We start from the raw sequence: 15,252 nt of genomic DNA, 5'->3' as shown, positions 1-15,252 counted from the left end.
ATATTTATTTCAATTAAGACATTTGCTTTTGGTTTATATTACCAAGCATATTACCTAAAATGGCAGGAAAATCAGATTACATGTCAAGTGAAGAATTTAATACACACATATGAATTAACAAGGAGCCTGACTTAAAGTGTGCATGTATGTCAATGAGAGACTAAGAAAGCTATGTGAGGTAAATCAAGCCTTACTTAGAGGAAGTAGAGTTCATTCTTTGCAGAAGGTCAACGTTTAAGGACATCATAACATCCTCATGTGTCTCATACAAACACACTGGCATGAACAAGCGTGAGCATCTCAACACTATTGAAATGTTTCAAAATGCATGCATGTGTATTATGCAGCCAATGCAAGTTCCTTTTAGTTCTGGGTAAAATATTTTCATTTGTCTTTCATCTCTAAAATGACTTGGATATAACCAAAGACATCACGAGTCCTCTTTGATCATAACCATATTTCAAGCAAAAAGGAAAGAAAGAAAAGGATGGGTCATCGATCATGTTTTTGAAAAATGCGTGTAAGAAACATGAAGGCAGGGTATTTCTCTAAATCTAATAATCCCATTATGATCACAATGAAAAAGCCTCTCTGCCAAAGCAGGCAGCATTGACGCAAGCATGTGTTGACGTCAGCAGCTGCAGTGGAAAGGAGGGGGGGGGGGGGGGGGGGGGTCGAGTGAGAGAGGAGAGAGAGAGAGCGAGAGAGGTGTTTGCATTTAGAAAATACCACCAAACATCAACGTCAGCGAATGCAAACCTTCACAATTAAAGAGTTTGAGCAAAGAGGCAGCAAGAATTGAATTTGTTGTGTGAAATAATATAACACTCCTCCTGGGCTCCACTGCACTGCTATGGGCGTTACACAGCAAATATAAACCAGATGTGAAGAAAGGAATATGATCTAGTGACCCTCATGGTGTGTTCATGAATAAATCAGGATGTGGGAGAATTGAGTGAGGTGGGGAGGAGTGTGCGCGCGCGCGCGCGTGTGCTCAACTGGTGGCACCCATCTGTGATTTTTTTTTTAGGAAAGAAGTGTGTAAAATTTTGTTGTCACTGCATGCCTGCGTTTTTAACCAATTGGTTCAGCACACATGCGCGGAAACGCTGCTTGTATGTTTTATTCCCAGCCTTTCAAAGCTGGTATTTTTTTAAAGACAGGTGATTATTTGTTTTACTTTACGCTACACCCCGGTTGATGCAGTTTGATGTATTTCTGGATTCATTTGTGTAGTTGCAGTTTAGCCGGCAATCAGTTCAAGGCTGGTCTCCAACAATGCGCGTTGGGTCCATTTGTGTCATTGTCACACATGGATTAAGGGTTTCTTGGTCGACCACAAAGCTTCGGGGGATTTATGGATTCTTAAACGAGAAGGTAGGAGTACCCGCGCGCACTTCACACCGCCAATATTACGCACACGTGTGCACCTATGCTCACGTGACAAGTAGAAGTGAGAGAAATTGCGTGTTTGCACGTCTGTCAAGGCTCGCTCTTTTAAAGTGGGCGGCGAACACTCCTTCATCGGTATATCCAAGAAGTCCCGCGATGTCCGCTGTGCGTCATCCACCCTTGATTAGATATAGGTCCTCTGACGTCGCCGAGAGCCATTCGCTCAAAAATAAATAAAGCGGCGGAACGTTTTGACTTGGGATGCGAGAGTTTCAAAGGCAGAGCGGGCACCAGTGACGAAAGGCCACTTTTGGCGGAACAATACGTGGCGGAACAAGTCACTTAGCTACCACGTGCGTAAATTTACTTTTCATTAAGTCCCACATGGTAATCCGTCGCACACGTGAGAGGCAAATCGCATGATATTTTTCGTTCGCGACGGTCAAAAAGTGAGCGGACTGACTAGATTACGCACGGCGGACTCCTGGAAGGACGACGCACGCACGCACGCACTCACAAGCGTCTGAATGAGCGCCTCTCATCGTGCTCGCCACCCCTCTCGTAACCCCGCGCAGACGGTTCCACGTGTTGTGTATCCCGCCGGCTGACAAAGACGCCCCAAGTTGTCTCACACATCGGCGGGGGATTCTGTCACGTCCGGCAAATGTCGAAGAAACGGAAAAGTCTTGACGATTTGGGATTCGAGGAGTCTCCCTTGGAAGGATGCAGTGATCAAGGTAGGAAACAATCGTTTCTCTAATCATTGCTCCCTTGTATTCCAAGAGGGAATCGACCATTTAATCATCTCTTTCCCTATATTTAATCTGGGTTTTGTGTGGGTGGACGAGGATTATTTTCTATAATCTCTTATCCGGCAAGTCATAGTTGATGTGTCTTTACGTTTGGAGTATTGCAGAATTGAACTGTATGACCACATACCCAACAGTTTTGTGGAGCCCTGGATGGAAGTACAAACACTTTGCTCGAAATAGAATTTTAAAAAACTTCTTAGATTTTTGAATGACGGCACAGTTTCAAATGGTGTCAATCGTTTATTCCTCAAGGAGCAAATTGAACACCCCGTACCCCGAGAAATATAAAGAAAAATGACAAATTTTGCCACCAATAATTCTCATAATTATATTGTTTACATGACAATGAATTCAATGAGTACAAATAAGAATGACAATATCAGATGTTCCTGACAAAGGTACCATACTTTATAGTCTACTGAAACAATATATTGCTATTCAGTAATCGAGAAAATGAAGCTTCATAAGCACTTGTGATTTTTTTTTTTTTTACTCCCCTAGATGGTGCTCTTGCAGCGCTTCTCAATTATTCCCCCAGGAAAGAGAAAACATTTTGCACCACTCTCTATGGACTCTATAAGTAAGATCATAACAGGCATGCCAAAAATCTTTTTTAACATGAACAAAAGAAAAAAAAACTAGATTAATTATCTTTTGACAAATATTAATTTTACTTTTTTTACAGGGTTCATCTAGGTGAGTTTGGAACTGAAAAAAAATTAAAAGTGCTTCATAAAAATATGTGAATCCTCATTGATGCTGAAAAAACATCGAATCAACAAAAAAATAATACGTGTAAACTAATCTGTAACATTAACACAAGACTGACACAAGAGCACTGGTATCTTAAACTTTTTTAACCTGAAAAGAAAGGTATAAAACATTGTGTGTACTTTTTTCCTAAATGACATTCATCGTTATTGTGATTTAGAAAAGATGTGTTGACAGAATTTAAAAACTCTTGCGCAGACTTTGACATTGAGAGTGGCACTGCATCACCTGGATTGCGTCGTGCCCCTTGGAGGTTGCTCCCCTCACTATTTGAGAAGGACTGCTTTAGCGCAGCTTGGTGGTGACGCAGTGGTAGAGTGGTTAGCACGTCCACCTCACAGTTCAAAGTACGGAGTTCAAATCCAGCTCACCCTGGCCTCCTTGTGTGGAGTTTGTATGTTCAAGTTTGCATGTTCTCCCCAGGAATTCCTGCTTCCTCCCACATTCCAAAAAACATGCACGGCAGGTGTATTGAACACTCTCATGAACGTTTTTCAACTTCGATCTATAGTTGTGCAAAGAATCACCACATAACTAGTCTACTTTGCAAGACGGAATAACAAAAGCAAACAGTGTGTTTTTTTTACATTTACTAAGTTTTAATTTGTAAGGCACATGTGCCCCCCCCCCCCACCGTCATTTCAAAGAACGTGCAGGACTAATATATTATGTGAAAAATGTTGCCCAAATGAATGATATTTTTCAGTATTTGTTACAAACAAGATATGAAAAAAAAACATTTCAATTAAGCAGCTAAATTGTGTATGCAAAGCATGAAACGTTTGCCAGTTTGTTCATCTCTGAACATATTGCGAACATTATCAGTCACAATTGCAACATATTTAGTGCAGTACGGACAATATTTTCATTCATTTACATATATGTGAATAGTATCTATGTGTGAATTAATTTGGAGTTTGCGTACATTGTTTTGTATTTGATTTTGTTTTGTTCTATTTTATTTTGAGGATATGCTGAGGTTTTGTGTTGCGTTGATTACGGACCATTTGCTTTTTTTACTGGTTAGCTCATTTACGTTGCGGTGTTGTTGATCTGTTAACAGCCGCCTTCCAGCTAAGAAATATTAATCACGGCTTCAACATGATCGGGAGCCATGTTCGAGTGAAGTGTCTCATTTAAATTCACGGTTTATGTACGTCACGCATACGCAACAAGACCGCGTTCAATAAGAACTGGACAATTGAATATCCTCCATTGTTTGTTTTTTTGCGTAGTGTAGCTCACTGCTTGATTTTCCAGAACGGGCTTCGTGATGACATCATTACACTGCACTGCACACCGCCGACGTAGTACGGAAAAAAAGTACAGAAGCGGACATGAAGCGTATTGAGTTCTCTTTTAGTTTCAATATCGATAGAGTGATGTTTTAAATCGATTTAAATTGGAGTATAGGAGAGTCCCTGTTCTTATGTGAAGGTTTTTTGGGCACACCCCAACAAAAAACGTTCTGTCCTGGTATTGCAGTTACCATGTAAGCTTCATTTGGTTGCCTCCTACAACTGCTGGAAGTGAAATAAAATATTATCCAACCTCTTTGAACAAAACGCCACCAACTTTTTTACTGTGGAGGAACTGACACGCCTCAGTGCTTTTGAAATTGCTCATTGTCTCACATCTGAATTGAGAGTTCAGAAAGTAGTCACTTCGTTGGTGTCTTATTTTTCTTTTGTCATTCTCTCACACTGCACACACGGGTAGGAAGTGGCATTAGAAGCGGCAACGACTGACCGATTAGTCTGCTAGACGATTAAATCGACTGATTACGGCCCTCAAACATTGGCCAAAAATAATTGTCCATATTTGAAATGTATATTCCCCTTTTCATTCATGTACTCTAACCATTAATACAGGTTAGGTCATTCTGCCGATCTGTCATTTAAGATACAGCAAATCTTCATTTTTTTCACTAAATTACTTAGTAGCAGGCCTGCCTGTTAATAGTGACACTCTGCTTATAATTGACACATATTGAAATGCATTGCAAGGAAGAAAATTGTGTTTTATTCATTATAGACATTTAAATAAATTGGGTGCACATTAATAATGTGTATTTGTTTTTTTTGGCCTCAAAAATTCCATATCGTTCTGCCGTAGTTTTCACAATGTTTCCCTGGACACATGCAAACAGTTACCATATAAACAATCAGCTTCTAAGGTCAGGTCTTTAGCAGAATTCATGCAATGGCCCATAGGGCATGGGAATAAAGTAGATATGCACACCTTATCATGCATTTATGGTAAAAGTGGAGAACAATCAATTTTGTCGTTTCTGGTTGATTTTGTAATTGTTCATACTTAAAATATACATGGTAAATAAAGAGTGATTTGATTCTTCCTGGACATAAAAAGGACATAAGACATTTACTGAGTGTACTGAAAATAGTGTAAATCAATGTTTGTCACATTTGGATGATTTGGACTCAATTGTAAACTGAAGATCCAGCATAGAGAGAAAATGTTAACAATCGTCTCAGGTTGGACTCACCGTTTGTCTGGAAAATAACATTTAAAAATCACGCATGGAGAGGGAAATAGACATTCATACATGAAACCTATAGGCAACTGACTTTCGTAAAACAAAGAGAGCTAAGTTAAACATATGTTTGAATGTGAGTGGAAAAGTTGTTTGTCTGTTTGTTGTAGGCTCTGTGATTGGCAAATGACAAATCCGGGGTGTGTTGCACTGCGCAGCTGGACTATTTCCAACGATGGTACAAGTTCACTGATCAATTCTATGGGTTTCGTTACTTTTTCCCCGTTGCCAATATGTGTGGCAGCATTACGAAAATCCCGCATTGATCAAGGCTGGCATAATTTCCACACATTGTTTGAGATTTGGTTGAATTCCAAACTATGTGACTTTTGGGGAGTTTGACTGGTGGGTGCAAGAAGTTCCATGCTTGACAAGAAGATCCATTCACTGTGTTTGCGCCCTGGAGGCATGTCATTTCCTCACAATACTAGCACACTATGCTGAATTGGGAGAGGGGGCCTCGCATTGGCTCCCAAACACTTGATGTCACAAATCATGTCCGTACTGGCCGGACAGAACATTTACATCAGTGCGTGTGAAATCCATCTCGTGGTGTCAAAATGCAACACGCAAAACAACAAACCGGGCTATGTAGATGTTGTACTTGAGTATATGATCGTACGCTCAAAGAAACAATGACAAATACGTCAGTCAGTTGAAAGTGATTGTAAAGCGCATTTCAGGATTCACCCTGTTCTCTTCTGTGACATTTGCATCACAGGTTTAGGTTTTTGCTCATTCTGGGCCCACACCCAAGTGAGAGTTTCCTCTGGCTAACGCAGAAGGAGAATACGGGCACTTCCTTGCCATGACTGTGCCTGACATCTGTGACCGCTCAGGGGTGCACGCCCCCTCAAAATGCTACTATCTTGCAGTCTGCGCTAAGGAAATATACTGTAGAAATGTGAGCTTTCGGCACTGTGGCTACATGTCTGTTTTAATGCAAACCGCATTTTTTTGACAGAAGGCTAAAGACACAGAGGTTCATGTCGTCATTTATCGCCATCATCACTACACACTAACTACACTACATTGGCTGCTTATCCATGATTATCAGTGAAAAGTAAATGTTGCAGGGACAGACACGTCAAATTTGACTCTTTCATTGCTCACCTTGCTAGGATAGTTGTAGTGTAGCTATACAGTACATCGCCGCTATGTCAATGCTAGAATTTAATATCCATCAAACGATTACAAATCAAAAGAGGAAAGTTACAAGTATTAAACGTTAATGTTTGACTTGAAGATGTTTTTATTTTGCAAGCCGTTTTAAATAATAAGACAAACAAGAAAAAAACTACTACTATTAATAATAATTACATACTACAACTAATGCAATAATAATCATTATACTAATCATCATCCATTTCCATTCACAAAATTTCCCACAATAAATAATAATGATGATGAATATTCAAGAAACCAACTTTTTTTTATTTTGGCATTTGTGGTTTATGCTATCATTTCATTAAGAGTTTGCGCTTTTAATTGTTCGCATTTAAATTCATATTAACAACTGCTGGCTCTTTTTTAAATGAAATTTTTAAAAACATTTTTAATGAAATCATCAAACATGATAGTGATTTTTATTTTTTCATATTTGAGAGTCACAGGTAAAAAGCAGGTCTGTAATGTAGTATGTCTTTCCTTTTAAATAGAGGAATGCGTTTGCTACTTTTATATCATCAATAAGAGAAAAATGGACGGGCTTGCCGCTATCGGTAAAAGATGTGTGTCGTGGTCATCTTTGTGGACAAATCGAGTTTCCCTTTGCGTGTTCAGGTTGATACTGCCTACTAGTGGTTTTGGTGTAACTTGCAGGTTACGTTTAGGCGCTTGGAAAATAAACGATGCCTCCAGTTCCATTATATCATATCTGTCCTTATATATTTAATGGAACTTGTGACTTTTAAAACCTCTTCAATCTCATAAAATGCCTCTTTCACGCTGCATAAACTAGCTCGACAGAAGACACTAGGTGGCGCTAGAGTATAAAAGATGAGTAACATGAGGGGACGCGCTTTGATGCAGTTGTTCATGGGTGAAAGTTTATGAAGATTTAAGAAGCCATTCAGACTCCTGAAAGACCTTACAAAACGATATCATGTGTAATACATGCAAACCCCCTCCCATTACGACGTGAAAAACAAAACAGTATAAAAACAAACACACACTGTATATTCAGCTATATTGTAGTTTGAGAATGTATTAAAGATACACTTTTCATTAAACAAATGGTACCTATAGTGTGAGGTGCATGGCGAATATACGTGTGTGTGTGTGTGTGTGTGTGTGTGTGTAGCCATGTGTTATCGCAGAACTGACGTCTGACTCCTCGTTTTATTTGGCAGACACACTGACAAGCCTGGACGTCAGCGACCATATTTCTCACCTATGATTCATACTCACTTTATTTGGCTTGTGATGAGGGCTGGTGCAAGGCAGCCGACTTCCACTTGTCTTCTCAACCACTCCCTCATTTCTTGGCACTAGACATCCCAAACCCTAAACCCTGCGATGAACAATTATCATAGTGTTGAGATTAGTGCTCAGTTTTGACCTTTTTTTTTGTCATTAATTATGTCATTAATTACTTGGCTTTTTCCAGATAACCACACAAACATTTAGTATCCTACTATGTGTTTTTATGTTACTTTGATGGAATTTCAGATTTCAGTTCATATTTAAAGTTAGTCAAAAGCTTGCTTGCAGTGATAAATTTGTCACACTGTTGCTGCCCTCTGCCAAGCCATGGCATTTGGATTAGCACTAAATAGGCACAGAGACTAATGTCCTACATGTAGCATTATTTTATTTTAGAGTAATTCATTTAGGATGCAAATGCAAAACGTGTTACAAAAAAAATCTTATTATACAGGCCAATAATTTTTAACATGTATTGGTGATAATGTTTTTCCAGAACTGCAATTTAATCTATTCTCGACCGATGGGAAAATTCTACAAGACACTTTTCCTGCTTAAGTTTATAGTAAAAGAGTAATAAATCATGAACTAGCGTTTCAAAATTGTTAAAAGTCGAGACAAATTCTTGATGCTAAATTCCTCATGGCAACAAACCGTGATTTAAGTTGAGTCAAAACTACCATGCAGAAAAATCAGCAAACATTTGTATGGGGGTGTTAAATTACAGTAATTAAATAAATATATAAACAATGACCAAAGTTGGGAAAATAACGACAGTTTCATTTGGTATTTCTATGTCAGGAAAGCATCATCCTCAACGGTTATTCGGATTCAAGTCAATTTTAGTTTTAGTCTGTCGTGCGAGTTACTTGACATATGTACATACAGGGCATCTTTGTGCAACAAAACCTTTGACATCACTTCTTTATTGAAGAGGTCACTTCTCTAATTTTGGCTGGTTCGCACAACAAACAAGAGGCGACAGGCTCCTTTCAAACTTACTCCACTGCGTGTGTGTGTGTGTGTGTGTGTGTGTGTGTGTGTGTGTGTGTGTGTGTGTGTGTGCGTCTTCAACAAGAACACACAAAAGTGGGCACAAGTGCACGTGTACACGTGAATAGATTTGTGCTGTTAACTTCAAGTGGCCTGTGGGATGAAATACCTTTTGATTTTTTTTTAACATGATGACGCAAACACGAGAGACATGTGGCAGCCCCCTTCAAACCACTAACCACACACACACATACACACACACACACCTCATATTGCAGCTTTACAAGATTGGACAATGAAGCGTTTTCCGTGGCCTAGTGACGTCAGTGAAGCAAATGAGCGCTTGTGAAGCACATGTTCATCATCACCGTCGTCTTCCTCTCCAATTACACATGCAAAAATCTAGGTCACAATTGAGCGGCAATAGAAGTAGGCAGGATTTGTATTAGGAAAAGACGAATGAGTGTGTTTATGAAATTATTTTGTGCTTTGCTATACTGCACAACAAATATTATCAGGGATGCTCATTTTGACAAAATCTTCTCCACAATGATGATCTGTTTGTTTTCAATATTTCATTACTATTTCAATTGGAGAATTTCACCCTGATTCTTCTAATCTTCTGTTTCCATACGAATATTGCTTGAAAAATATTATTGCTGCCCAGAGGTTTTCAAGATAAAATTTAACGGCTCATGTCTTGCTGTTCATCATTTGAGACTGCAAACCTGGACCAAGTCAACAGGAGGCCTGCAGGTTAAAACTTTTCCGTAGCTATAACTTCCACACAACTGATCCAATTGTTAAGAAAATATTGTATCGATTATTGAGCATCCCCCTAACTACAAATAGTACAGATACTATAGTTGCTAACTACTGTTGTAAAACTAGGATTAGTCATGCTTTCATTATTAATTTACTGTAAGTGGTTACAGGCACATAACACATATGGATTTTATATAACGCCTCCAAGTAAAAATGCTTTTCTCTAGTCTTCTAGGCTTGATAATGGTTCAGTCCAAATACCTTTGAAAAAAAAGAGTAAAAGTTTGTACATCGGTGGTTCTCGAACTAGCGAGCTGAGTAACTTGACAATCAGCAAAATAACTTGCAATCGATTATAACTTCAGGCCTTAAAAAAGTGTGGACCTCTCCATGAACCAGCGCACCAATAAAGCAAACCAAATCTTTCCCTGTTACTGATGGCTATAGAGGTCAAAAATCCAATTGTAAATGGCTGAGCAGTGAATTAGTAGGAAGTTTTTAAAGTTTTAAAGCTTGAAATGTGGATAAATTAGCCATGGTATTTAGGTGAGCTCATTGGTATTTATGTAATTGATTTGGGAAAAACGTCTCAATGGAACAACAATAGAATGGCATAGAAAAACCCATTTTGGAAAAGTGGTCTTTAAATGGCCAAATGGCCAACAAAAACATTTTTCAAAATGTTGATGTTTTGTTGATTTTTTTAAAATTATATTTAGTATTTTCAGGTCATGAAATAAAATACCCTAAGAAATGTGAATATCCTACAAAATCAAAAACCACTATCATACAACCTTTCTAACATTTTTTTTTTTTTATATATTACTGTCATGTAAATGTAAGACATTAGGGCTTGTATTTAAAAAATAATATACCATTTGATGAATCAATATTTGTCAATATTCACAGTAATAACTAATATTGGTGTGGACGTTTTAGGTAAAAAAAAAAAAAAAAAATCGTACTATTATTTATTTTAGCGAACATCCAGCACAGATATGTGCACATAGCTTTCACTATTGCTGATATGCCATTTTCCCACTCTTGAAACCAGTGGTAACCTTATGTAGGAGCTCCACAAATCACCGAAATAACCAAACACATCCGTGGAGTTAATCAATGACCAGTGAAGACTCACAAAACTTCCTAAAGCCTTGTACGACACCAACCACTTTTGTTGTCCTCGTTTGCTTTAATTTTAAGACTCAATTGTTTGACAAGTGAAATTCGACTTTGCACCCTCTGATGTACTATATAAAACTACATAAAAGCACATTTGAGGAGTCCTGTGTTCCTGACAGTGCATCTAGACAGACCAAATATTACATCTTACTTGCTTTGAAATAAAACACACCAAGTCAAGGTAATTTAAAGGTCATTAGAAAGTGTAGTGTGTGTATGTTCGTGTGTGTGTGTGTTTAATGCACATGAATAAATTCCGTTCCACATCATGTGTGCATGTGTGCGACACAGTGAGACGAACATAATTAGTGCCAGCTTTGTGACGTAGACGTCGCGAGGCCCGAATGGCTGCTGTGAGTGGCGGTAACAGCATCTCCTGCTCAAGCACGCCTGCTCCCGTCTCTGACTTCATTTCCTTTTGCTCTGACGCAGATACCCCCCACCCCTCCACCTAGCTCACACAGACACACACACAGACACACGGATGACACCCCCCCCCCCCCCCCCCCCCCCCCCCGGCCCCCACCAAGCCTCGCATCCATCTTTCATCATGTTTTTTGTCTTACTGAGTTAAACATCTTTTCCTCGTTTTTATTTTAAATCACAGTCTAAGCTTTGCATTGCAGTGCTCCACATACATGTGTGATGTATTCTGTCTACACAAGGTATGACTCACGCTTTGAAATTACAAACACATTCTTTCTCAGTTTAATAATTAACAAACATCTACGTTTTCAGAAATGCTAAATTGTGTTAGGTTAAAAATTACATTTAGTTAGATTTATAGAACGACACCCTTTAAGTTAAATTAACCCGGACATGGACAGGATAGTGTCAAATTAACGCAGCACAAAACCACTTATTGCTGGATGCAGAATTGCCGCCATTTCATAATGCCCCAAGATGCAGAGAAGTACAGCATCACCCGGTACCAAAGTCGGCCACCTCTATCATACTCGGGTTGCCATAAAAGGCAACCCCTCATGCGATCAGCCTCTTTCCTCTCGACGAGCCGCGCTGGCTGCACGACTGCTGCAAGACATATTAGATCATGTGCATCATGTGCTGTAATCCGTCCAATACCCAAAAGTCAAGCACGCAGTATTTTGGAACTGCAAACAATTCGAAATATCGAAGTACTTATGTGAAAAAACCATCAGTTCAAATTTTAATGCTACATTCAAAATGAATGTAATATAACGTTATAATAGACCAGTAGTTCTCAACTTTTTTTCAACTATGCGCACCTAGTGAACTCTTTTTTTTTTTCAGCCAAGTACCACCTAAAGGGCAAAAAAAGATTCAAAACAGAGTTCTATGCTCTCTGTATCTAATTTACATTTGAACTTTGGAACTACATTTGTAGAGGTATCAAAAGGCATATTATTATTATTATTCACCAGCTCCATAAAATAGATTATGCTGTCACTAATGACAATGTAGATCTGTGTGAATAGTAAAAAAAATAGGCATATGTGTTGTAAAAGAATCCACCACATTTTAGCGTTGAGCTGCTTCATGTTTCAATAAATGTACTCTTAATTTGAAAATCAACTTTCCGGTCACAGCGGTAAATATTGTGAAATTACATGTGCTGGTTTCTTCAGAACTCCTATTAAAATCTCATGTACCTTCCGAAGTGTCTTCTTGTGCCCCATTTGGGAATCGCTGTAAAGGCTACTTTTTTTATTTTTTGCAAAATGTAACTCGCTTGTTTTGTCTTGAATTCATAGTTAATGAGCCTCTCCCAAGAAAGCATGGCAAACATAGCAACTCCACTCAGGGAGAGCGCAGCCGAAATTTGAACACAGAACCCCAGAACTGTGAGGCGCACAGGCTAAACCACTATTGCTGCCCCTTTTCCTGATATACTCAAAAGAAAAACGATGAGCAAATGATTGGTTTTACAGCGTAAAACAAATCTTTGTTATTTTCCTTCTCGCTGACTCTCACTAAAGGTTTTCTTCATATAAGTCTTGTTTTAATTTCATTACCACTGCACAATGGGCAAAATTGTGGTAAATATGTGAGCATTTTGCATCAAGTTAAAGAAAAAGAAAAAAAAATCCCCGGTACACAGAAGAGTCTAGCCGGTCAAACAATGCCTGTTACATAATTTCAGATATACTGTAGATGGCAGCAAGAGAGAAAAGTGCAAGATAAATGCCTCTCATGTCGTGATGGCGACTTTGCAGTAAAATCTAAACAAAGGTGTCGAGAACGTTGCATTATAAACAAAGAGGTCATACTTTCTCCGGGGCCTGCGCGTCCCCTTTGGGTGTGTTCATTTACTTCAGTTTGACAGTCACTCTAACAAGGCAGCTACTTTAATGATGTGCTCTGATTTGTATTTCCATTAACCTAAATTATGTACTTATCTCACATTTGTCCTAATGGATCACGGCGCACGATGACGTCCATTGACGTCACAGTGAGATGATCCGCAATGCAGTCGCATGCTAATGTCTCCACGCCGAGCTTTGTGTAAATGTAGCGCTTCTTCTTCGTCATCTTCTGTAATGACTGCATTTTCAGACAAATAAAAGGCCCGGCGTAAGCGTGATCTGACGCTTGGTCGCCGAGCTAGTTACGAGCCAAGCTGTGAAGATGTGCATAGCTCCCCCAGCCCCCCAGGGACCCTGTATTTTCATGGGCCTGCCTCTGACGTCAATGCGCCGGCTGTCCTGTGGATTGTCAGAACAGACTATTCATTTGGGGGGGAGGGGACTGAAAATCTCTGTGGCGTGTGTGTGTGCATGCATGTGTGTGTGTTCTGCATGTGATGTGTGAGAGTGTGCCTGTGTGCCTCTGTAAATGTGACTATGCACCTCTGTGTGTGTATGCGTTCATGTTTCTGCTTGCATGTGATCTGTAAATGTTTCACTCACATCTCAGGTCTGTGCGCGAGCATGTATGCAATGCACCGAAAAAAAAAAAGTCTGCGCATTTCCGTGAATTGGAAATTTACTTAAGTGGATAAGGTCGGTTATAAAGGGGTTGGGGCAAATGTGAGTGTGTGAACAAGCGCTCATGTCTGGGGATGCCGGGAGACAGAGGTTGCAGTCATCAGGAGGATGTTTGTTCTAAAACAGCCAAGAGGATAGAATGTTTCATCATGGCCGCCGACCGCTTTGAGTCAGATGGTGATCCCGCTGTGGACACGAGCGCCGGCAACAATTTGAAGAGCTACTTTGTCCATGTGACAGACAAAAAGACATACTGTATACTGTAATGTATAAGTCCATCCTTCAAAAACACTCATGGATGAGTAGGGCTTGACTCGGGGGGGTCAGAGGGAGAGATGTGGCGTCCCTTGTGATCTCCCACATTTCCCTTTAGGTTATTCATCCAGAACCGTTTCACATAAGCTTATGAACGCCCAAACACAAAGTTTGCAGGGAACATTTTAAAGCATTTGTTTTATAATTAAAATCAGTGAATACGCTGCTCTAAAGAGCTTGCCATCCACATTGTTCAATTTCTATTCTACGGTGAGTCACGGAGGGGTTTTCTCATCTGACTTCAGTGTAGACTGTGTATGGTTAAATTCCTACTCAGCGTCTGTGCGAATGTTTGTCTGTCAATGTATCCTGTGAATGACTGGTGACCAGATGAGGGTGTAGTCTGATTTTTGCCCAGTAGGTTGGGCTCGGCTCCAGTTCCACACGGTTCTAAACTGAATGTAACCCTTTATTGGGTAAGGCGGACAGTCTAAACGGGTAAAACGGCCTTTATTAGGCACATCTTTTTCTATTTTTAACTCCTAAAAAGGCTAGAATTTTCAGGATTTTACAGAAATTTAGGGGTGCGTTAGAATTTAAGCAATGGCTGTTAAGTCTTCGGATACATTTCACATTCCTGCAGGAATAAGACTCAAGTAAAAATAGGATATAGTGCACAAAAAGAGTTTACCCTCTTCACAAATTTGATATTTTTTTTGTTTACATACTGCAGTTTCCCCATACCTCACAGATCATCAACAAATAGCAAATATTATCCGAGTAAAGTTTAAATAATGAACACGTGGTTTTTAACCAGTTTTATTCATCAAGGAACAACAACTATTTAAAACACAGGTGTCAAACTCCAGTCCTCGAGGGCCAGTGTTCTGCAGGTTTTCAACATTTCTCTCTCAAACACACCTGATTCCAATGATTAGGATCATTTTCAAGCTACTGAAAAGGTCGCTGATGAAATAGTAACTTCAATCAGGTGTTTTGGAAATAAAAACATGCAGGATACCGGCCCCCAAGGACTAGAGTTTCCCCTGTGCTTAACCGGTGATTTTAAGCTACCTTGCCCTATGCGTAAAAGATATTCACACATGTTCATGGGATACGAAACTTATTCTGCAGTAAA

General features: G+C 39.4%; 1 protein-coding gene across 5 annotated transcripts in view; it reads left to right on the top strand.

The window, feature by feature from the left end:
• Window positions 1–1,045: 1,045 nt before the first annotated feature.
• Window positions 1,046–15,252, top strand: part of pde10a (phosphodiesterase 10A) — a 69,361-nt gene continuing 55,154 nt past the window's right edge. For all 5 annotated transcript variants that reach the window (XM_088421839.1, XM_088421837.1, XM_088421836.1 and 2 more), the window contains exons 1-3: window positions 1,046–1,163; window positions 1,243–1,377; window positions 1,968–2,129. In XM_088421839.1, the coding sequence (XP_088277965.1) occupies window positions 2,057–2,129 (73 nt within the window). In that variant the 5' untranslated portion in view covers window positions 1,046–1,163; window positions 1,243–1,377; window positions 1,968–2,056. The remainder of the gene's footprint in view (window positions 1,164–1,242; window positions 1,378–1,967; window positions 2,130–15,252) is intronic.

Source organism: Hippichthys cyanospilos, chromosome 8 (assembly GCF_059441005.1).
Source record: "Hippichthys cyanospilos isolate Australia breed blue-spotted pipefish chromosome 8, RoL_Hcya_1.0, whole genome shotgun sequence".
NCBI lineage: Eukaryota > Metazoa > Chordata > Actinopteri > Syngnathiformes > Syngnathidae > Hippichthys > Hippichthys cyanospilos.
This window is presented reverse-complemented; position numbering and strand designations above follow the sequence as displayed.